Source organism: Chelon labrosus (genome assembly GCF_963514085.1).
Source record: "Chelon labrosus genome assembly, chromosome: 9".
Classification (NCBI taxonomy): domain Eukaryota; kingdom Metazoa; phylum Chordata; class Actinopteri; order Mugiliformes; family Mugilidae; genus Chelon; species Chelon labrosus.
The window spans coordinates 19,620,339-19,644,788 of record NC_140359.1 but is presented as its reverse complement, the minus strand read 5'-3'; the positions used below and the strand labels follow the sequence as shown (position 1 = coordinate 19,644,788).

Genomic DNA, 24,450 nt, shown 5'->3' with positions numbered 1-24,450 from the left:
TGAGACCACATAATGAGGAATGTTAGTAATTCCCTCCTTTAGCCGGGATGGTCCCGAGTGTCTTTGGCTGTACACCAGTTCTTAATGATGACCAGCAAGCAATGCATTGCTGAATTTTAATTGCTATTACTTAACTTCAGAAAAAGTAATGCTGAAATGTTTAAATGTTCTCTTTATGCGTCATTTATTTACTTTAAAATGTAGAAACAATGTTTTGTTAACTACCAAATTCTGCCTTGTGATGTTCTGCCATCTTGCAGCTCGCAACGTAACATTTCCTCCTTCTGTTTTCAACCAAAACCCTCTGGTAGTTCATTAACCATAAGCTTTTACTTAGGCTAGAGGGTGTTTGCTGTGAAAACAAGCGTTAAGTGTCGAGTTTCTCAAATGTGAGAAACATGGCAAAGTAAAATAAAATGGCTTGGAAAGTAAACACTGTATCTCTTGCTCACATTAACCAGTATGATGCCAACAAGGAAAAGAAACCCTGCCTGCTCGCTCTCCATCATCAAGTCAGTGCACCACCACACACCTGCAATGTGCCCTCGTTCAGAGCGTGGCGGCAGCGATACAGAGCGTAAAGCTTGTCTAACAATTCAGCCAAAACAAGGCTCTTGACGTTCTAATTAGGGGATCCGCTGCCCCGGTTTAGCAGTGATGGAGCAGGGCTCTTTATCAGGAAGGCCAGGCCACATACCTGGCAAGCTTCGACATCTAACCGAGCCAGACCTCTGAATGGCCCGCATCCCTCCACTGCTCTCCGTGGACTAAACAAATGAACCGCCAGATGTTTTAGTGAAAGCGAGCCAAAGATGATGACTGACCAAAGAGTGACTAAAAGGACAAGTTCATTCCCTCTTAAATTAAAAAAAAAAAAAAAAACATAAATATATGCAAATAGATGCAGAAGCGTTGAAAATGTTTCTCTACTTATTTTTATGCTCACCATGTTTAAAGGATAATTTTAAAATCCATGTGCTAATTTGTTCTGACCTTCGACCATACCTCAGAGCGATCATCTTTCATCTCAGCAGCTTTGAATTTTCCCTCTAAGACTTGCATTGACAAGCTAATTGCACCTAATGCAGTTAATGTGCTTTAAAATGTGCTAATGTAACCTTAAGAAAAAAAATTATGTTTTTCACACTGACATGAGAGAGGAAAAGGGAACAAGGCGTGGAGAGACTACTAAGCGCTGACAGGCGGCTGTAATTATTGTTATTTTTTAAGTCTTACTGCTGAGGTTATCTGACTAATTAACGTACTGCAGGAGAAAACGCAGGCTGTTAACAACATAAAATAGCTGCACACACGCAAATGTTAGACGTCACAAAAGCTACAGGCAAAAACGATCTACTGATAACAAAGGATCATGTGAAGACCAAGGATAATAATAATAATAATAGCAAAGGTTAAGAGTAAGTGAGCAACAAAGCATGACAGCACATCTTAGGTTCACTCAAGTGCAGTGTTAAAGAATTTACTTGGGATGTGATGTTGCGGCTAACAGAAATGTGACAAAGACGGGGATAAAAAGGCTGAGCCTGAGCCCCGACCAACTGAGCTTCAAAGATTTTTTGACCTTTGAAGACAGCAGCTGAGGAGATAATCTCAGACTGGATCAAAGATCGCTCCTGATCTGACCAAAAACCTCACAACATCTACCAGACGGATCTCGGTATCACACTGGTTTCTCAACTGCTGGTCAGCATGAAACGTGCCACTTTTCAACTTTTAAGTCAATGAGAAGCCACGGCAGCAGAGTGCGAGTGCAATAAGATTAAAAGTGCACGGCAACTGGAACAAGAACGGTTAGGAAATTGACCTTGTGGTGAGAATTCACAATTCTGGTTCAATTTATATTAGTTAAGCACTTAATAAAATGTGAACTACCGTCACAGATTAATAACATTAAAGAGCTTAAATCTATTTTAGGCACATTACCACATATGAATATGAAAAGATGACAAGCTTGCATGGCTGATATGACACTGGCAAACCGTATTAGACAGAATAAAAATGATGTAAGTGCAGTATCAGAGCATGCACAAGATGTTTAAGTAATGGAAGGTGCTTCAGCAAAAACTCCATAAATCGAAGAAGGAATGGGCAAATGTGACTTTTACAAAAAAAAAGCCCAATTGTTGTGAAATGCACAAAATAGCCCCACAATGCATTTGCCTATCATTTGTTGGGTTTACCATTTTTTTTTTTTTTTTACTGATGGATGCTGTTACCTTGTACCTGGAGAGATGTGAAGGCCTTTTTCATTTTCTTGGCTTTAATGTGCTTGTCAAGGCCTGAGAAAAGTGGAACTCATGTACACTGAGCCAAATACTGAAAAAAAATGAGGCAAAGGTCTCTGTGGTAAACACAGACAAATGATAGTAATGGTTGGGGAAATTTGGGTCACAAAGTAATATTTCAGTGTTTTGTTGACCAAGATGGGTACAACAGGATATCTCCTAAGAGAAGAGCAAAAATCTGTCTCTATTGCTAAAGTTTGATGAGAGAGATGTATTTCTACCACGTCCGATAGTTGTAATATGTTAGACCGATGTTGGATCACTGGGAGGAAAAAAACAATTATAAGGTGGCGCTTTTATTTTCGAAGCACACCTTATTACTCCATTCTGGAGCCCGTGCTTCGCCCTCGTCCAAGGCCACATCGCATTATCCGTCCGCGCATTTCTCTCTTTCATTTGCCATCATCCAACCTTCCATTCCCTCTGTTCTTGAATCCAGCACTCTTTTCCAATATTACAATCCGTCTCCACTGATGTGGCAGCTGATTAGTGGGCACTCATTACTTGACAGATCTTCATCAATTATGTGACTGCAATGAGGGCTGACGGCCCTTGGTCCACCTGTCACTCTTCTGTGAGTGTAGATACATTATCTGTGTGTGTGTGTGTGTGTATACATATATATATACATATATACATATACATATATACATATATATATATATATATATACATATATATATATATATACATATATATATATACATATATACATATATATATATACATATATATATATATATACATATATATATATACATATATACATATATATATATATATACATATATATATATACATATATACATATATATATATACATATATATATATATATACATATATATATATACATATATACATATATATATATACATATATATATATATATATACATATATATATATACATATATATATATACATATATATATATATATATACATATATATATATATATATATATATATATATATATATACATATATATATATATATATATATATAGAGAGAGAGAGAGAGAGAGAGATTTTCACTAGGTCTGTCCTTGCTTATTGAGACTGATGAATGTTAAAGCATTAGTATCATTGATTAGTGATGAATCGTGTTCACCCTGCCCGTCATACCTTGCCTAAATACCCTAAACTGAATCTAAAAAGCATAATATTTGCTGGAGTTTTGCATGCCTCTATGCAAGAAGCCTCCTAGCTGCAGGGGTTGTTGTTTCTGACACTTTCTAGCCTCCTCTGTGTAATTTCCTGTGATTGGTCTAAAATTTAACACAGCTTAAAAAGTAAATAAATAAAAAACTTCTCCTTTCTGCTCTGCACATTGCGCCTCGGTTTCCCCGTTTCTGTTCGGCACTAGATAAGGGCTCCTCTTATCTTCCCATCCATTCGTGTCCAAGCTCCTCCGATGTATAACCTTTTTTTCTTTTTTTTTTTAAAGTCACTTTTGCTTCATGAATTTTCCTGCCATCGCCACTTAAATAATTCATTTTCACAACCCTCCTTGTTAGGTTTCATCAAACTCTCCCTTTCTTGATCCTCTTTAATTTCCTCCCTTTCCATTACAGTCTATGGTTCTCGAGGTCTCTGCTCTTCTGTGTTCCACAGATTCCCCATCCGTGCTGCAAGTGATCGAATGCTTCAGCAAGCCAATTAGGCTACACTTGTGGTCATATTAATCTGACTCACTAAGTCAATACTGCTCCCCATCACAGCGAAGGACACACACACACTCTTCAGCATGTGAGGTGTCCCGATGCTCTGGGCCTGTGATAAATCATCCAGCCAGTTCCATTCTATCTGCCACCCCTCACAGCTGCCTACAGAGCTGGAGAGGAGGCTCTGGTGTCTTGAGGCGACTGCAAAGCCACAACTGTGATCTGTACAAGTTACAAAGCCCGTAGGTAATGAAACTATGGAAATGAACTCCACTGCACAGGCTGCTTCAACGTTACTCCTCCTTAATTCCTCCATTTAAAAGTAATCAGTCATATAACACCGGTTTGTTTCGGCTGTTTATTTATTTTTTCTTTTATCTTTATGTCTGTTTTGATGTGAAATGTGTTGCATGTCTCTCCTGAACTACACACACTCAAAGACATACCCACTGGAAGCTGCAATTTTTTTATCCAAACTTCATCATAGTTGCATTATTCTTAATATTACTGTGATACCTTCCTTTCTTACAAGTAATTTCATTTATATGTTAATGCAAAATCCTGTTCAGTTACTTGAGAGGTGTGTGTGTGTGTGTGTGTGTGTGTGTGTGTGTGTGTGTGGGTGTGTGTGTGTGTGTGTGTGTGTGTGTGTGTGTGTGTGTGTGTGTGTGTGTGTGTGTGTGTGGTGGTGGTGGTGGTTGGGGGGGGCTTATCTGCACACAAATCACACAGGTTGAGAAGCCGGCAAACAAAGAAATCTCATACGAGCTCACCCAGCAAAGCTGACATGTTCTGGAAAATTCTCAGCAGCTCCGGGGTGATGGCTGGGCTGTTCTCCAAAGTCACCAACCTGCACGATGAGAGGGAGGATTGGAAAGTAAAAAGACAGCGGAGTTGGAAGAAAAAAAGAAATACGAGACAGAGAGAGAGCACAAAGCAGAGGATAAAACAGAAAATGGGTAAAGTTGTCAGGACAAGGTGCGGGAGACATAGATTATAGGTGTCGAAAGACATGGGATGAGAAATACAACAGGAAAAATTACACAGAGAAAGAAGACGAAACAGAGGTGGAAAAGGTAACAGAGGGTGAAGGAGATGTGAAAGACAAAAGGACGAAAGGGAAGAAATTTTAGTGGTTTCATCAGTGTAAGACAAATCTGTTCCAAGTAGTGTACTGACACAACAACGATGGAAAAGTTTAAAATAATGCTGATGGAATAAAATCAGCTTGCGTTACAGTTGACTATCCTGTGCATTAAAATATAGTGACGACACAAATTCATTAAAACGTATGTTCTTATTTGGTATTATGTTAAACAGAGTAAGAATGTTTATGTGTTTAAGGCATAGACTGTATATAAATATGGACAATGCGTCCCCACTTCCTTGCATTGGCCAAGCTGACGTTATTTTCTTGGGGATACAGGCGACACCATCTTGCAACGATGGATCCAGAGTCTGGTCAAAGTATGGTCCAAGCGCGGAGCCATGAAAAAATGCGTTATCGATGCCCCGCCCACACTTTTTCGTTTAATTAATACTGCACTCTGCTCTACCTCCACTAATTAAAAGGAAATGTTGGATTATATACACTGTACTTATTTATTTTTTTTCTCACAACTTTCACAGCTCCACGTGACTGCTCCATGGAGTGGTTGGCATGGCAACCGGTAGTCATCATGATCGAGACAAAGTTTTAACACGCCTTCAACACGCACTTGCAAGCTGTTTTGCGACAGGTCATAATTTTGCAGGAAATTTGGATTTCAGGAAATCAAGGGATATATTGAATAAGAAAAAAAAATATATAAGGAGCATCAGCAGCTATTGTGTTCCCTTGTACACTATATTGCCAAAAGTATTCACTCACCCATCCAAATAACTGAATTCAGGTGTTCCAATCACTTCCATAGCCACAAATGAAAGTTGAAAAAGGTCGCCAACTTTCTGCAGTCAGTTGCTACAGACCTCCAAACTTCATGTGGCCTTCAGATTAGCTCAAGAGCAGTGTGTAAGAGCTTCATGGAATGGGTCTCCATGGTCAAGCAGCTGCATCCAAGCCATACATCACCAAGTGCAATGTAAAGCGTCGGATGCAGTGGTGTAAAGCACGCCACCACTGGACCCTAGAGCAGTGGAGACACGTTCTCTGGAGTGACGAATCACGCTTCTCCATCTGGCAATCTGAAAGTTGTATTTGGCGGTTGCCAGGAGAACGCTACTTGTCTGACTGCATTGTGCCAAGTGTGAAGTTTGGTGGAGAGGGGATTATGGTGTGGGGTTGTTTTTCAGGAGCTGGACTTAGTCCCTTAGTTTCAGTGAAAGGAACTCTGAATGCTTCAGCATACCAAGAGATTTTGGACAATTCCATGCTCCCAACTTTGTGGGAACAGTTTGGGGATGGCCCCTTTCCTGTTCCAACATGACGGCCCACCAGTGCACTAAGCAAAGTCCATAAAGACATGGATGAACGAGTTTGGTTTGGAAGAACTTGACTGGCCTGCACAGAGTCCTGACCTCAACCCAATAGAACACTTTGGGATGAATTAGAGCGAAGACTGCGAGCCGGGCCTTCTCAGCAATCATCAGTGTCTGACCTCACAAATGCGCTTCTGGAAAAATGATCAAAAATTCCTATAAACACACTCCTAAACCTCATGGAAAGCCTTCCCAGAAGAGTTGAAGCTGTTTTAGATGCAAAGGGTGGGCTGACGCCATATTAAACCCTATGGATTAAGAATCAGATATCACTTAAGATCATATGCGTGTAAAGGCAGATGAGGGAACACTTCTGGCAATATAGTGTGTGAACAGCATGTTCAGTCTGATCGAGACTCTACAGCGCCTTGCAAAAGTAGATTATGAAGATGATAAGATACGACAGGTACTCCGAGGGGAATATAAGTGGAAAAACAGACGATAGAAGATGCAAGCAAGAGAAAATGACATTGAATTTGCAAACAAAGCAAACAAATATTTCTCAGGAGCAGCTGTTTGTCAGGCAGGAAATAACACAAGGCAGAGGCTGAGGCTAACGGAGGCTTTGTGTTACAACAAAAGGTAACCCTGAACCAAAGCTTCTGCATTAGCAAAAATGAGCACACTGTTCTGCAGCAGGTTCTTGTGATGGCATTTTTCCCAAAATAAAAAATAATATAAAGGCAAGATTGTGAGCCACATGAGAGGTTGCCCTTGAAATGACTCAAACATAACAGTGAGCCCATTAAACACTACTTGTCCAGAAAGTGTTTGCATTTGCGTTTTAAAACAGGTCCTCAACATGAGTCAGTAAATGAGGCTTCTGACTATTAAGAAAAAAAAAAAAATTACATCATAAATGAACTGAGGCACACAGAAAAGAAGAAGAAAAAAAAAACAGCTATAGCCATAGCATCCATGCAGTGTGTGTGCAAAGGATAAAATGAGATCACTAAGTGCTTCGCAAATGTCTGCCTCGGGTAGTTTTTGAGCTATAACTCATAAACGTTAGCGCATGGGTGTCCTTACCAAAGCTCCAGGCCATCCTCCAGCAAGTACACATGTGGCGGCTGGGAAACGTCGGTGCTCAACTGGATGACAGGAAGAAGGAACGGGTACAGGTTCTTACTCTCTGCCCCGAGCCCCTGTGGGGAAGCAAAGATTCAGGAAGGTCAAGGACAAAAAAAAAATGCAGACAGGAACCTTAAAAAAAACTAAACTGCACTTTGTAGGCTTTATTTTTTTTTTTTTTTAAGACGGATTTACGTATCATTGGTCTTCCCAGCAACGGTTGCCATGCTCCACTGGTGGTCAGAGAGTCATTTTTATAATAATAAGGTGCACTTGGTGCACATAGTGGTTAGTTGTACTCACAGGACTTTTGTTTGGCTTCAGAATACTTGCCTTAAGGTGCAAGAGTTGTTTCTGTTCATTTTATTGGCCTTTTAAAACAGTTACGCCCTTCACTTTAATAGTTTGCAATATACGCTGCGGTATAACTGCAAGAGCTAAGTCACAGGTGACACAGTGGTCACTGAGATTATTATGTTTCAGATTTGATGGCAGTTTTAAGTACAACATGTGGATTTTCCCTTTGGCAAAATACACAAGTACGTGCCTATACTGTAAGATGTAGAAGTGGATGGAGCAGCTGAGCAGTGTGTCATCTTGACTTCTACATTACCGCATAGCCTTTAACTGATGGAGACTACAGGATAGTGCTACTGGGACAGAAGACACATGATCTCTTACACTGCAACGTACAGTCAGAATAAAATCTGTCTAATCTGTGGTACAACACTAAAATATTAATTAGTGTTAATGCAGACTAAGTGAATATATTTGGCGTAATGTCTGTAATATTATCAGATATATTTTGCAACCAGTGGGAGCGAGTGATGCAGCCAACTGAGATAGGACGCTCACAAAGTTCCCCAAATGTCCCCAAGGAAACACCGTCCTTGAGCGCGGTTCCTATCACCAAAGCCAATTTATTGCGTTAATCCCCGTTAATCTGATTCACCATGTTGGTGAGTGGCTGCTGAGCTGAGCAAATGGCTGCACAAGAAGAGAAAGGAAAGTGAGAAAATGCAGAAGTAAGCGGACGCACACAGAAGGATCGCTGCGTCTAATCTGAGCTTCCAAATTTTTGAAAATTTTTCACATGACAATCAAGTCATTTTTTGAGGAAAAATAAGTGCGACTTCGGGGCGTTGCTGCCACCTACAGTTCAGATGTGGGTCCCTAGGGGTTGTGTTATGTCCACACCTCTTAGAGGACAAATCAGGAATAGGTGCCAATTTGACAAAAAATTTAATTTCTTCTATGAAATTTTGCAATTTCTTATTCTTCTCCTCATCTTCCTCCTCATCCTCATTTCCTTTTTCCTTCTCCTTTTTCTACCTTTCCTCCTAGTCCTCCGTCCCCATTTACTTGTCCTTGTCCTCCTCATCCTTCTTCTCCTCCTCCTCTTCATCATTCTCGCTTCACCTATCTCCTCCTCCAACTCCTCCTCCACCCCCTGCTTCTTGTTCCGTCTTCCTGCCTTCCATCTACTCCTCCTCCCCCATCTACTCCTCCTTCTTCCTTCTTGTCCTCCTCTTCTTCCTTTGCTAATTCCTCCCGTGGGACATACTGGACCGTTTGGTGGGCGGGTTTTGGCCTTATCTAATTAATAATTCATTAGAATGAATAAACTGTGGACCAGCTTATCAGCATTACACAGGAGAGGCAAGCTCTGCACAGCGGTTTGTAAGTCTCTGTAGCTTTCGCCCTTTTGAATGACAGATATCAACTACTGCCAACTGCTGGTATGAAGAATCATTTAATTTCACGCAGGAACAGAATATATGTATGTAACCATTTGAACAATGGCTGCATTCTTTGCGTTGAGTTCAGGTGAACCATTTTGGTGGGAAATATGCAAGGCATGTAACATCCACTAGTAACTAACTGTCAGCTACAAATCAAAGGTAGATTACTTAATCATTTATTTATTCTTATACTACTTGTATTGTTTATTTTGTAAATAACTAGGGGAAAGCACTGGGGAATGACTTGGATAAGCCCCAACAATAGATTTTTTATTTTTTTCTTAAAAAAACCTGAAAGACCAGAGTCTATTTCATCAAAGAATAACCTACCCTTAAGCAAAACTGTCAGCACGGTTGCTGACAACACATTCAAACACAAGCACACAAAAACTTTTGCATCCACCCACGAGCTCTTGCTCTTGAAGTCGCCACCTTTAGCACCGGCAACCATTTTCAGTCTAGACGAAACACTCTCTCCCCTTGAAACATCACTTCCATCTTCTTCACACATGCCCTCACACTTCTGCCCGTCGATGAAAACCCGTGCCCTTTCAAGGCGCCCCATCGCTTCAAGTTTTACTCAGCCACTTTGTGTATGCACGGAAAACGCTCGCAGAAGGATGTGAAAGAGGGTAATGAGGAGAAGGTGTTAGGTACGTGTGACCGCATCTTAACTCACCTTTGTGCCTGTCGAGGGGAACGTGACATAAATGATTCCATTTTAAGGTGAAGCCTATGTCTAGGATAACTCTCAAAAAGCGTTCCCCAAGTGATGGAGAAATTATTACTATTATCAATATGCATGTGTGTCTGTGTGGGCGTAGTGAGGGATTAACCTGTGCAAGGCCACAGAGAATCCAAAGTTGTGCTTCCGAAGTGTCAACGCTGTTCGTCTGATGACATTAATGTGGCCTAAATATGCAGGGAACAAGCCTATCCCAGCTGTCATTGGGCGAGAGGTGGGGTACACCCTGGGCAGGTTGCCAGACTATTTATTTGTGTGTTCAGTGGGCGGACAAAAAAACAAAAACATCCCGCGCAACCCAATGATGAAAGATATGTCTACTGTTTGTCTGTATACAGCAACTAGAAATGAATAATACATACCATACGTTTTTTTTAACATCTGCATTTTATTGCATCTAATTAGTATGTGGCAACACAGTTGGATAATCCAAGACCCTGCAGATCAACACCCTCAGTGTCTTATTCAGTTTGCCAGATGTGCACTTGTGCTAATCTCTCAAAGAGAGCCCGTCTTTATTACTGAGCATTTCATGTCCCGCTGGGATGTAATGCAGCCGCAGCAGTGATGGAGTCTAAAAGTTACTGAGGGCAGAGACAGGCAGCTTCAATGCCATGGAGAATGGATTTTTTTTTTGTTTGTTTGTTTTTTTACTAAAGTTAGGGATAAACCTGAGTGATTTCGAGGCAAATTATTGGAAAAATATATATCATAGAAAATCTCCGGCAAACGCAGCTTGAGACTTCACCCTATAAATATATATGTGTTGCCGAAATCATGTTTGAGCATTTGATTTGATCTGAGAATAACATTGCAGGAAAGGCGGAGAGCCTCTCTCAAGGATTCCTTATCCAGCCAAGTCACAAATTTTTAAAAGGTGAGGGCCAAGTAAAAAGAATAAAAGTGAAGCAAAGGAGGCCAGTGTTTCCGGTGAAATATAACCTCACCTTAGCATTCAATCCGTAACTTAGTTTTGGAGTTTTCTGCAACAACTGAACTATTGCCGGACCCACTGACCAGTGCAACCTATCATAGTGCTGAACCTGGTTGTTCTGCTTAAACATGCTGCCGTGCATAAAATAGATAAGCATACAGCTGATGTTGATGCACCGTACCTGTACAAGGTGGACGAGCGTGGTGAGTATGGCACATCGAAGCATGTTGTGTTCCTCAGATTGCTTCCACAGCAGGGGCAGGTACTGAACCAAACAGCCTACGTACGGCCGGATCTGAAGAACAAAACACATTCATCGGCAAATAAGAAAAGAAAGCATTCGAGTGCAATTCAGCCTACAGGTTCAATACCAGATAATTTGTTTCGACTCCATATCCAATTTATGTTAAAGTCTCCTGTGGAAAACGCAGAAATTAAAAGTCTCATTTGGGAGCACAAAAGGGGGGACGGTGGCTGATTTGCTGCTGTCTCAGCAAAGTAGTGTGTATAATTATCCTAAAAACACTCGGAGCCACTCAAGCAAGCGCTTGTGTGGCCTTGAAAGTGTGTTAACAATGCGTATGCGGGATAAAGCAAAAACGCGCAACAGTGCAATTAGTGTAACGCTTCCCCCTCGAAGATTTGAGCGTTACAGCAGTAAATTCGGTCCCTGTTTCCTTCATCACTCTTCAGCCCAAATCAGACACTTCAAAACAGTCAAATGGCAAAGAAACAAAATACAGGACACAAGCTGAAAGCACAAGATCTCACGATGCTGCTATTCGGTCAGTATAAGCTAATTTTCTTGACATGTGCCGTCAGTGGATCTGTGAATCCGTGGCAGCTAAAGTAACCAAAGTAACAAATAAGAGAATGAATAATGTTTCAGCCTTTCATATACTGATATTTTTACCACTTGATTAAACCGTAGAGGATATGAAACATCTCAGCTGGGTGTATGAAACATGCAACTGCATCCAAAAACCAAACAAACTGTCCAAGCTTATTCTCATCCAATCAGCATGTTTGCATAGTAAAATGAGGCCAATATCTATTCTTCATAATTTACACTGAGTTCTGTTGTTTTAAGTGCTTAAAATATCTGGGTAGTTAGACGCCAAATGGATGCCATCGATCTAATTCCTGTGTGAAACTGGAAACTGCGACAGCAGACTGTAATTTAGGTGCCGTTACTGTGCAGACAGCCGACTGTAAGACACAATGTTCTGCCTTTTTTCCTTGTGCCGACTTGTGCCGACCCCTTCGTATTCCCAGTAGTGGCTATGTGGCCAGGCTGCGGACCCCACACTGGGATTTATTGCTCGATTGCACCCTTGTAAGCAGTGGGCAAGTCAGTTAAAAAAAAATAAAAAAATAAAAAGATGTACAGCCTTGAGGAGAGCAATCCAAAATGAGAAAATCAAAGCCACAAACCAGCCTAGGATGACATTTGTGAGACTGGCAGCATAAGAAGGAGCTCAATCTCACCGTATCTGTCATCATGTTCATTTCAACTCTAGCTGCGCCCGTGGTTTCATTGCCTGGTTTTCCCAGCGACTGCCAGTCTTTGTGGGTTTAAAATCCCTTGTGAGAAGGGTTAGAATTTTAATGGCAGTGCCACTGACTCCAGAAGTTTAGCCCAGGCCGGTGACTGGGGCAGACTTAACCAGACTGACAGTTCACTGGGATGAAAGCCATTTCTGTGACAGACTTAAGTCAGAGAACCATTTAAGGGGCCGCTTAAACGGATCCGAGAATAACCCAAGGGGGTTAAGAGGAAGGTCAATTTCTTTAAGGGTTGGCGGTTAAATGGATTAGAAAGACTGAACGGATGCTCAAAAGAAATAAAAAATCCATATGGTCACAAAAGCAAAGCGGTGGCGGAGGGGATGCTGTATATCCGTGGTAAATGAGAGCAGACATCAGAACAAGCGCCGCCCGAGGCCTTGTGATTGAGTCACAAATTGGACTCAGTCACTTTGCAAATGCCTTTGTCTGGCTGTCTTTGATGACAGATGGTTGTTTTACCTCGGCGGTCTGGGTAGCACGAGGTGACAAATGTCTTGTACCTGTGCTGTAATGTCTCTCCAAAGCCACACTCGTCCCCCTGAAGAATCTGAGTCAATAACTACAAATTGCGCGGTTGCTTTTCACGAAGCGGGAGAAACTTGTACCGAACCAGATATTTCAAGTTTGCCCCGATGACTACTCACTCACCTGGATGTTTACTCTCTCGATGACACAGGAGATGACATGGAGCACCTGCATTTTAGTGTCGCACTCGGTCACCTGCTGCAGCAGCTGGAAGAGCAGCCCAAAGATGGACTCCAGATACTAAACGGAGAGGGAGCAGAGTAATTCATCGTTAGGAAAAAGAAACATTGAAAAGAAAATTTTCATCTCATCCTCAAAGCTTGTACTCACCGGGAGGAACTGTTCTGTCCGGAACTCAAAGTCATCAACGGGTGATCGTGAGTTAAAGATGAAACCAGACGGATTAGGGTAGATTAAACATTCTTCATTTGCTTTGGCTGAGGTGCAGCGAGCATAATTAGCGTGATCTATTCATCAGCTCTACTGAAAAACTGTGTAAAAAATAAGGAAGGATATTGAGTTTGAGGGTTGTGGCAGTCTCGATCCGCACCTATGATGAAAAAAAAACAAGATTTCATTATAAAAGGCAAAATTAGGGATCACACATTTACTCTGGATTATTAGCTAATCCAAGCAGCAGAGAGAGACAGAGTTTGCGGTTTGATCCTACAAAGAAAACACATGGATCAAAAGAAATAAAAAAAGATTAACACGAAGGGTAATATTCAGCCGAACACAAAGAAAATAATTAGATTTTTTTCTCTAATGGCAGCCTCGGAAAAGACCAAAACAACCGGCTTTTAAGACACCACCGCTATGTGTCAGCGCGCGCCTTCAGCGAGTTTAGATAAGTGCGGGCTATCTAATGTTGTAGAAGGAAGCAGCGCCCTCAATTTTTATATACCCCAGCAGCGTAATCTGGCAGTGTCAGAGTGATGGAGGTGGAAATGTCCACGAGGGAGAAAGTCATCAGATGGAGGAGGAGAGATTAAAGACGGTAAATGAGTTATGAGGAAGGTAAGCGGCTGAGAACTCAATTACGGCCAGTCCTTTCACCACATGCGCACGCCGGCCACTTTATTAAGTATGCCTTGCTAGTGCCGGGTGGGACACGTTTATTTATTTTTTTTTTGCTTTAGAATTGGGCCAGCACCCAAACGCTTGTGAGCCGTACTGACTGCGCTGCACAGGTCAGATGATGAGCCAGAACAAGAACAAGCAGCCTGAGCTTTTGGATTACTTTGACATACTGTGTCGTTAATGAGGATCCTCTCGAAAATGAGATGACACATCTCAAGAGGCACTCCTCTTTAAATAAATAATAAATAATAAATAATGAAAAAATGTCCAACACTGTAACCAGTGGCGGGGCGTACACTTTCCACCCAAGGCCTGAAGCGCTAGTTTGGCTTAAACGGAGCGGCTCTCTGACCCTCCATTCAGAGGACGCGAAAACGTTGACGCCACCGTAGGCCACAGAGAAGGCCTATGAATACGAACTTGAAATGTGATTGGTTAAAGGGGCACCATCATTACAATGCGTTTCAAGCTTCAGCCGTCTGCTGTTTAATTGTGAAGGCTCAGGCAGATTTCTTCTCTGGCGACACATGATGGCTGAAACATGACTGGATAAAAGCTCTGATGTAAAGCTACACTGCCAGCACCACAGCTGAGAGACAGATAAGCCATAAAATGAAAAGAATAGGCTATTGGGAATAATTGAATAAGATTAATGGGAAAATATTAAAACGCAAGTCAGGGATTTTGATCAAGTTTGGGTCAAAATAAGAAGGCATAATGGGTCTCCTTGGGTTGATATCGACATGACAGCATGACGTAGTTCCTGCAGATTCACGATGCAATTTCTCATGCCACCGCATCCACTGTTGGATTGAGATCTGGTGACCCCGGAGGCAATATAAGAACAGAGATCTCACTGCTATTGTAACTCTTCTCCTCCACCGGCCTTGCAATGGCACAACCAGAGTCCTTGGATGACACACAGGCTTCATTTACTCAATAATCCACACCTGAGAGGTAGTGGATGAAGGCCTGTTTGGTCCCTTTTAGCAGAATTTCTTTTAACGTGCGATTTACATGCAACCATTCAGCAACCTCGGCTTGACCCGCAGTTTGGGAAACCGGGCAGTGATGCAGAAGCACCGCCATGGGTGGCGAGCAGACCCAAGCCTCCCCGAGCCTCCCCGAGCAGAAACGGATAAACAAAAGGGTTATCCAAATGGCAACCTCAGCTCCAAAGCCCACCGCCAGATCGCTCTCCCGGCAGAGTCAGCTGCATTCACTGATGACGTGACCGGTTCCAAGACCACCGGAGCACCCAAGTCCCAAACACCAACCACTAACATGCAGCTATGCACCAAAGGCAGACCACGCTGGACGGCCAACAACACAGACGCTGCATATCCCCTGAGCATCCAGCACAGCAGTATTTGTCATTGTGGGCTGGGCTCTCGTATCCACGGAGTTGAGGCACAAAACCCGGGCTGTAACAAACACGTCCAAGAGACCAGCCCGAGAAGGTGTGTGCTTTATGAAACTGCGCATCATCTTGCTGAAAGCAGTCAGTAGAAGACGGGAACAACATGGCTGTAAATGGATGGAGATGCCCGGCGACAGTACATTGGACTCCAAAGGTGATTCCAAAGTGCCCCAGGAGTGCCAGGAAAATATCCCCCCTACATCATTAAACCACCAGCCCGAGCCTGAACACACGATACAAGACAGAGCCAAGCTTTTACGTGATTTAAGGCAGGCTATATTTTCTCTTTCATTGTCCAACTTTTGGTGAGCCTGCGGCCGCTGTAGCCTCAGTTTACTGTTGTCAACTGTCAAGAGTGGAAAGCCGTGAGGTCTTCTGCTGCTTCAGCTCATCTGCTTCAAAGCTCCACATCTATGCGTGTTCATAGATGCTCATCTGAGGGCTTATTTCAGTTACTGCCGCCTTTCTCTCAGCTCGAACCAGCCTTGTAGTTGTTTTCTGTCCTCTGTTTCAGTTTTCTTTTACTCAAACTGAGGGTCTAAGGACAGGTTGTGAAGCCCCTTCAGGCCAATTTGTGATTTTGCACTATTTGGATGAAAACTTTGGTGAGCCATAAACCTTTGTCTTTCCAAGTGATGCACTAAGTTTAGTTAAAGACTAAAAAGAAAAAGAGAAGAAGCGAAGTGGGAGAGCTTGGCTAACAGTGGTCTTTTATGTGATTAATAGTAGCACTAAAAAACCTTTGTGTTAATATTTACTGCCACCTAACCAGGTCGTAAAGCACAATTTGTCCAGCAGTACCTGATTTAAATAATAAATCTGTCTATATGCATGTATTTACATCTATTAAATACGGTTTGTCGTAGGTTATTATCATTATTACGTTGTTTTGGATGACAGCATGCATTTGTGAAAAGAAGATGTGCGAAGGATTTAGTTTTCAGTTCACAAATCATTAATATATCCATATTTTTGGTTGAGTCTCTTAAGACGTACAAATCATCTTTATCGAAGTGGTTGCCATTTCTCTTTTCATAGTCTCTGCCTTAAATGCCAATTAGCTCACTTCAAAGGTAAGTCAGCTTCCAGGAAGTTACTTATTTTGCGCCGTGCGTGTGTTTTCAGGCATCAAACGATCTGTAGGATCACACTTCACTAGCTGTTGCATTTTCTCCAATTATAAACTGGCTGATTTAAATAAGCGGCACGCTTTTATAAAAAAAAAAAAAAAAAAAAGAACTCCCACAAAAATCCATATTTATCACAGGCCTGTCGCTGCTTGCTGCAAAGAATCCAACCACAAAGTTAACAGCATTTATACTTTTATTACTAACTGATAAAAGTCTGTGTTTAGGAAGGAGTGACACAAATTATGAGGCTGCCATGATCATATTCATCTGAAAACAATACTACAATACCAATAATTTCACATGGATTTGTCAAAAGAGTGAATGAATGCTGTATAAAATTAAGTTATTGAAACACATCTAATTAACTTACATGCACAGATGTATTTGCATAATAATAATAATAATAATAATGGAATGCCGTTAAATATAATATGTATATACACACACACAATAAGGCTTTGGTAATATGGTCATTTTATCTCATTTCATCCTCTCTCCAAACTGCATCGTGGCAGAAAACTTAATATTGCTGCATAAAGACACTGTGAATCGATCAAAAAGAATTATGACCTAACTGCCCTCGGTCACATGAATTTCAATTGCTGTTGAAAGACAGAAAAAAAATGCACATTCAAGATACACACTGCCGAAATACGATTTTAGGAGATTTGTGCAAATTGCAGCCCCTGTGCTTAAAGGACCACAAAATGCGGAATAATGTTTTAGCAATGGCGCATATATTAACAAGCAACAAAAGGAGAGATGCTGATGAAGAAGGCCCATCAGTTGCCACCAAGCACTGGCTTTGTTGCCAATTCAAAACACTAATAAGAGAAGCTGCATTCCGGGTCGGCAAAGCGCAGAAGATAATGGATCGCTTGATGAAACGCTCAGATGGGTCATACGCAATGTCTGAAAATGATTGTTCACTCTGGAAATGTCTGAGGGATTGGAAAAAAATACGGCAAGTTCAGACTGAACCTGAAAATGAGGCTGAAGGTTTTATCGGTGAGTGTACCAACTCAATCTTAAAAAAGAAAAGAAAATCTTCAATTGGCAACTATGAAAAGAAAAGGAAAACTAGATCCAAAATAGCAAAACTTCCAACTGATGAGGAGCTTCAGTATGTATCTAACCGAACTGCGAGCACGTCAACTAATATAAATTCACACAGACTTACAAGGTAAATATATTGATTTGCTAGTTCATTAGGTACACCAGTGAAAATATATGCATTTTAATATAACAGTCCTGCACTAATTCTTAGATTTGTGGAGATTATGGTATTCAGAGCTGTTGATTTAACTGTGTTTTCATTTTAGAGGCTGTGAGTGGTTGTAGTAGTGAGCTGTGTTATGTTGTAGTCAGTGGGCTAGGTTAAATAACGGAAACATTTTAGTGTTTTATTCAGTCTAGTTCAACAACACCACAATCATACAACTACACGATCATACATTTGAATCACCGCCTTTCTGACACTGTTTCAACATAAGCCCTATTCGCACGGGACTAGTTTTATCTGGGGACCACAGATAATTTGTAATAATTGGTGGCCGTGTCTGTAATTTGTAATCTCTTGTCACTCAAGAATTACGAAGGATGTGCTGTAAATCAAAGTTTGGACAGACGTTTGGGTGCAAAGTCGAGATGCCACTGGCACATTCAACCATTTAGATGGATGAATGATTTATATACTGCCAGGTCATTCGTAATCATTCGTAATTTCTGCCTCGGGATCAATAGAATCGAAAATACGTTTTTAACTGAAGCTGCGAAAAAGTGTAAATTGTCCTCTGACACGGAGTGGGGTGGAGATTAAATTTGAGTAAAGCACAGAGTTTGCTTATCCTGTGCAAATGCGCCACATGTAGAGGAGTGATTTGTGAATCACGTGACATCCCCAGGTAAAACTAAACCTGTGCGAATAAGGCTACAAACTGAACATAAGAACAGTCATGAACGAGGATTTAGTGCAGGGCTGTTATATTAGAATATAGTAGCTAGTGTACCTAATGTTTTGGCAAGTGCTTCTCTGATAGCTTTTATATGCATATTTAAAAAAAATAAATGCATGCATACGCAATAATGTAAAACAGACTGCTCTGGCAGGTAACAATAACAAAAACCCTTCCTACTGCTGGCTTATCATTAAATTCAATTACTCAGGTGTAATTAGCTAAATAATAAAAACCTATTTTAAATAAATGATTAATTATTTGTGTTAGTTGTCTCATTCAAAGATTCAGCTACAGAACTGAACGTAACAGTTGAACTGAAGATAAATATTTATGACTGGGATGGGAAAAAAAGCCACATGCTGCAGCGCACTGTAGGGTGCTTGAGCCAAATTTTGATCTAGAACATTACATTTATCTCTGATTTCATGTTTGTCAGGTTCTCTCCTTGCTGTCAGACTTTTGATCTTCTAAATTTTGGTTTAAAACTGATGTCAGTCAGGATAGAGCATTTACTGTACAGTAACCAAAAAACACTATTAAGTGGGATTAGAATCAAGAGGCGCAAATCCCACAAAAACCTCTAAGCTTTTCTGCAATCACGGCAAAGTGAGCAAAAAATTCGAGCAAGGCGTCGGTTCGACGTCGTCAAAAGCTGGCTTAAGAGCAAATTCTAGGAAATATTGCCTCCCGCTGGGAACACAAACGACCCAAAAGCAGAAGGAGTTAAACCTGCCGCCAAGATTATTTTAGCCTTTACACAGAATCTGTGATGAAACAGCAGCTGCAAGAGAGAGAACACACTGGAGGAAATGAGAAGGAAAACTGGCACAATGCAAGCAACAGGCATCTGTGATCTATGATGGAGCTCATGAAAGCCGCTAATGGAGGGCAATAAACTCCTCACACACAAAGCTACAAGAGTGTGTAGAATTACCAGAATAATATGCATTTATTGCAGATATTTATCTTTCTATAGTAAAGTCAGGTGAAATGCTAATTAACAAAAACATGGTCTATAATACAAAAACATAGACCGTTTCTGCACCTGCAATTCATCATGCGCCTAGCAAAACATATCTTACTGGACTTTTATTGCTATACTCTGATTCCTTGGGAAAAAAGGAGCATAAAAAAACATTTAACTTAATAATAAAGGGAGTAGCTTGTTATTATTCACACTTATTCCGCGTCAGCCTATTAAAGATATAGTTTGATTTCTATTTTTGAATTATTTAGCTATATGTGGTGTTTTCCTGTTGGGAAATGAAGCTGTAACACTGACGTAAAACAGTGCCTACGGAAAGTAGGATGGTTGGTAGGACTGATATGGATGATGTAATTTGTACAAATGTACAACCGTCAAATTGAAAAGGTATTTGTAGAAAGTAAAGTGATTAATCAAACATGTGTAATGTAAAGTATCTGGACGGTCCTTTCACTGGTTATTTAGTATTTCTGTTTACTTTTGTTTCTTATTTACTTCTATTTCTGTTTCTTGTATTTGCAGACATACGTAAATCTTGTATATTGAATTTTATTTATTTCAATTTTATTATTATCATTATCGTTTTATTTATGTATTTGTTATTATTATTATTATTTATTATTTTGTAATTATGTATTTTTTTAATTATTATTATTATTTATTTATTTATTTTTTTACATCTATTATCCTTTTTATTTGTGGTTTTCAAAAGAGTTTTTTTTTTATGTGCAACTGAGCAACTGTGACCAAGCAGTTTCCCCTGTGGATCAATAAAGTCCATCTAAGTCTAGTTCTAGTTCTAGTTCTTGGCTACAATTACACCATAAAGACAAGAGGACATGCCAAACAGTCAGGGGATGGCTTCCAAAAAACCCTGCAGTTAAATTCATGATTAAAAAAATGGAACATGGCATATGTCTAAATCTGCCTAGAGCAGACCGTCCTCACAAACTAAGTAACAAGGCAACACCCTGTGACTCCACTGAAACATTTTAAAGATGCAGCAAACTCAGCGTACAATGCTTTATGGGAGCCTGGAAACGAGAAATTAGATCTGCACTAGAGCTATTGGAGACACCAAACTCAACTGGCAGAAGGTTCTTTGGTCTGATGAGACCAAAATGGAGGTTTTTGGCCATCAGACCAGACGCAACGTTCGGCCAACACCAAACACTGCACATCAAGACAAATCCACCATCCCCAGCATGGCGGCGGCACCATCACGCTGTGGGGATTTTCGGCAGCATGCCCTGGACATCTTATAAAGGCAGACGGTAAAATGAATGGAGCAAAATATAAGGAAATCCTGGAAGACAATCTGATTGAGTCTGCAAGAGAGCTACGACTAGGGAGAAGATGTATTTTTTTTAGAAAGACCTGGTTTAAAGACAATAATGAATGTTTTGGAGAGGCCAAGTCAAAGCCCAGACCTCGATCCAACAGAGGATTTATGGCTCGCCTTGAAAAGGGCTGTTCGCCTTGATGCCAGAGCAACTTGATAGTTTCACAAAGAAGAATGGAGTAAAACTTTAGTGTCCAGACAAGCCTGATTGAGACTAATCCACACAGACTCGGTGTTGCGATTGGAGCGCATCTACTAAAGGCTCATTTAAAGTACTGCGGGACGAAGATGGCATAACCTACGCATGTAGCCAACAGCGGTGCTCATCAGTCTGGCTCGCTCTGTAAAAACGCCACCCAAAAAACTCGTTACTGCTATTGTAAATGGAGACTCCTGGCTTTGGTGTAAACGTATAAGCTTCAGTTCCCCAAAGGCTGTTGGGCCTCATTTTTGGTAGCTAAAATAAGATTTTTCCGCTGACCCCGTCCACAGCAGTTCATTTATTGGCTTCCGCGCCAGTTCTACCGAATGCTTCTCTCACTTTGCACACAGGCATTTTGATTGGCCATTTTATTGCAACAATAACTTCTAAAAAATGGCATCATTCCTACCAACATCTCTCTCCCTTAAAAATGTAACATAATAAAGCCTAAGTGACCAAGCTGAAGCCTGCGCTTGAGGGTAAATCGATAAACTGATTACTGCTTTCAATGAGGTACAGAAGCTGAGCCATGTGAGATAAATATAACTGCTATCCTGAGTGATGTATTGTATTCGTGAGAACAACAAAGACCACACAAATAGCAATATACATATTGATAACTAATTGGACTGATTGATAGAGGGTAGTTTTCTCCATTAGCCCATTAAAAGTTTATGATCAATAATTCATCTGCCCAAGAGGTCCTAACTGGCCCAGACGTTATTGATCAGAAACAACAACATGATTGGTGAGCTGCTCAGTGACGTAACAGCAAAGCTGGCATGAAGAAACATCATTGAAACTGTAAAAGCCATCATTACCCTCATGAACCTTAGAGCATATTCCAATTTATTACATGAGTAATCTCTGTAACCATTTAGCTCGCCTCAGTGGATAAAAAGATGGTGCAAAATATGTGCAAATGAAATATACAACCTTGTCCTGGGGAGTGACAGGCATGTTCTATACAAAATGGCTTCATGAGTCCTTCAATATTCATTATATATATATATATATATACATACACACAACGATCAGACCTAACATTATGACCACCTGCCTAATATTGTGTAGGTCTCTCTTGCGTCTCCTAAACAGTTGTGACTCATCAGAGAATGGACATGGGTCTTCTGAGGGTGTCCTGTGGTGACTAGCAACAAAATGTTCTTAGTGGGGGCCTTTGGGTCCTACGGGTTGAGGGGAGGGGCTTCTGTGGATCAGGCTTTTTCCAGTGCATCCCACAGATACTTGATCAGTTTGGGATCTAGTGAATTTGGAGGCCAGGTCAACACCTTGTGCTGTTTTTCATGCTTTTTTGAGTTGTTCCTAAACCGTCACAATATGGTCAACGTTATTTACTCCTCCTGTCAGTGGTTTTAATGCAGCTGGATCAGTTAACTTATCTGTAGCAAAAGCTCAAGATCTATCGCTATTATCCTTGGTGTTTATTTAAAACTAAAGCACTCAGAATGGATGATGCATCACATGCAGTATGTCATTACTGGGGATATCCAATTAACATCAGAGAGTTCAACAAATGTTAGTGAGATTATAATTCTTTCCATCACATTAAACTCATTTTACCTTGCCGTTTGCGTGGGCCCGGCCTTACATGTGTTATTATCTTAATTACATCCTACTCTTCATTACTATATAATCACATTATACTGTAGGGGTATCGCAAGAGGCACGTAAATAAACATAGATCTAAAAGCGCCTCAACACAAAGACCTATTATAATGTAAGACAGGCAATTAGACTCCGAGTTTGAACCCAGCGATTCATTAGAGTCGATTACGAACGGTAATATTTCTTTGAAGTGCACAAAAAATGCTGCACAGAATCTGCCACATTTAATACACGTTTTAATTTTGTACAGGAAAACACATCAGTCCCGTAGAGCTGCAACAACGCGCTATCGAATACGCAGTTGATTTGTGAGGATTATGTTGATGCGTCACAATGTTACGCCACAATTACTGAAAAAGCCCTGACCCAAACGTCAAAAGTGAGGAAATGTATTAAACATAGACCCTTATGCTTCAGAGCCACATGTCGTTGTTAAAAGTTTTATCATGTGGAGGGCAGTAAAAGTAAAAGTTGTCACACTTACTAAAACTGAAACCACCCCCCACCCAGTATTTGGACTATTAGTGGATTTTGCCTAATTGTTGGTTTATGCTCAGTGCCTGAGAGCAATTGTTGGGTTGTGGTGTTTTAGAAAAGAACTCAGTCGAGACTCTGGAGCTGATGCTAATCTCTACAATGGCAGTGCTGCTTTCCAGTCTATTAAGTTGTAAGCAGTTTGTCTGTCAAGGCTCTCAGTCATCCTGGTCATGGTATATTCAAAAAAACAAGCTGAACCAAGGGCAACTGGACTTGTAGAGTTTTGCTACTCATCCAAGTAGCTTCTTCAGGTCCAAAGACTGATGGGGAATTGGGGTTTAAAAAGGTATTTGTGGGAGATGCCCAACAGAACCTCAAATGATTAGGGTCTGTTAACTACCATATACTAAAAAAAAACAACAACATTTAAAGTACTAAGTTGAGAAATAAGATGACAAACTCTCATCACAATCACTCACTATGTTTGGTTCCGTTTGTAGAAAGCTGGCAGCATAATGGCTGTGGTTCCACGCTGTTAAGCTGAGAACTGTGTTCTATAGCTGACTGTGCACTTTCACTAACGGCCCATTTCAGTCAATACGAATTCGATGTTTTTGGGTTTTTTTTGTTTTTTGGGAGGCATGCCAGTGCTCCAGTTACAATATGCAGTGAAAAAACAAGAAAGTTTTAGCCTGTAGAGGCCTTACCACCAAGTCGGGATCCTGCATGAGGCTCAGGATGGCCTCATAGAGTAAAGGTCGGAGGTCGGATTTAAACTTGACAGAGATCCACTGTCCTATAAGCCAGATGACTCGTCTGCGAATCAGCTTGTACCTGGAGGAGAACAGAAGAGACAGTTAAGCTTTGTTTGAAGGAAAATACTCCGTGCACTACTCATCCATATCATAAATTGGAGAAATGAATCACCTGGCTCTCTATCAGTGGCTTAAATATGCTTGAGAGTGTTGTGTAACATTTATCCAACTCAAAAACTATGTCTAAAGGACATGTGTGTGTGCACATCATCACAAGGGAGAGGCAGAAATGACTACCGTTATATTGGATATTGAAGACCACTGTGATCCTTTACACATAAAAGTGTCTCAAAACAAATTACTTAGATTACCTGAGGAAAATAGAGAAGGAGATGAAGAAAATGAATGTGTATTAGCAAAGGACAGTCAGCCGGAGGA

The 24,450-nt window shown here is 40.8% G+C and overlaps 1 protein-coding gene across 1 annotated transcript in view; it reads right to left on the bottom strand.

Annotated features, from left to right (window-relative positions):
* Window positions 1–24,450, bottom strand: part of ipo11 (importin 11) — a 126,966-nt gene that overhangs the window by 52,903 nt on the left and 49,613 nt on the right. Inside the window, exons 16-22 of the mRNA XM_084551960.1 lie at window positions 23,965–24,091; window positions 13,551–13,584; window positions 13,365–13,405; window positions 13,158–13,274; window positions 11,122–11,235; window positions 7,478–7,593; window positions 4,744–4,820 (exon numbers count right to left, since the gene is read on the bottom strand). Coding sequence (XP_084408086.1) covers window positions 4,744–4,820; window positions 7,478–7,593; window positions 11,122–11,235; window positions 13,158–13,274; window positions 13,365–13,405; window positions 13,551–13,584; window positions 23,965–24,091 — 626 coding nt within the window. The remainder of the gene's footprint in view (window positions 1–4,743; window positions 4,821–7,477; window positions 7,594–11,121; window positions 11,236–13,157; window positions 13,275–13,364; window positions 13,406–13,550; window positions 13,585–23,964; window positions 24,092–24,450) is intronic.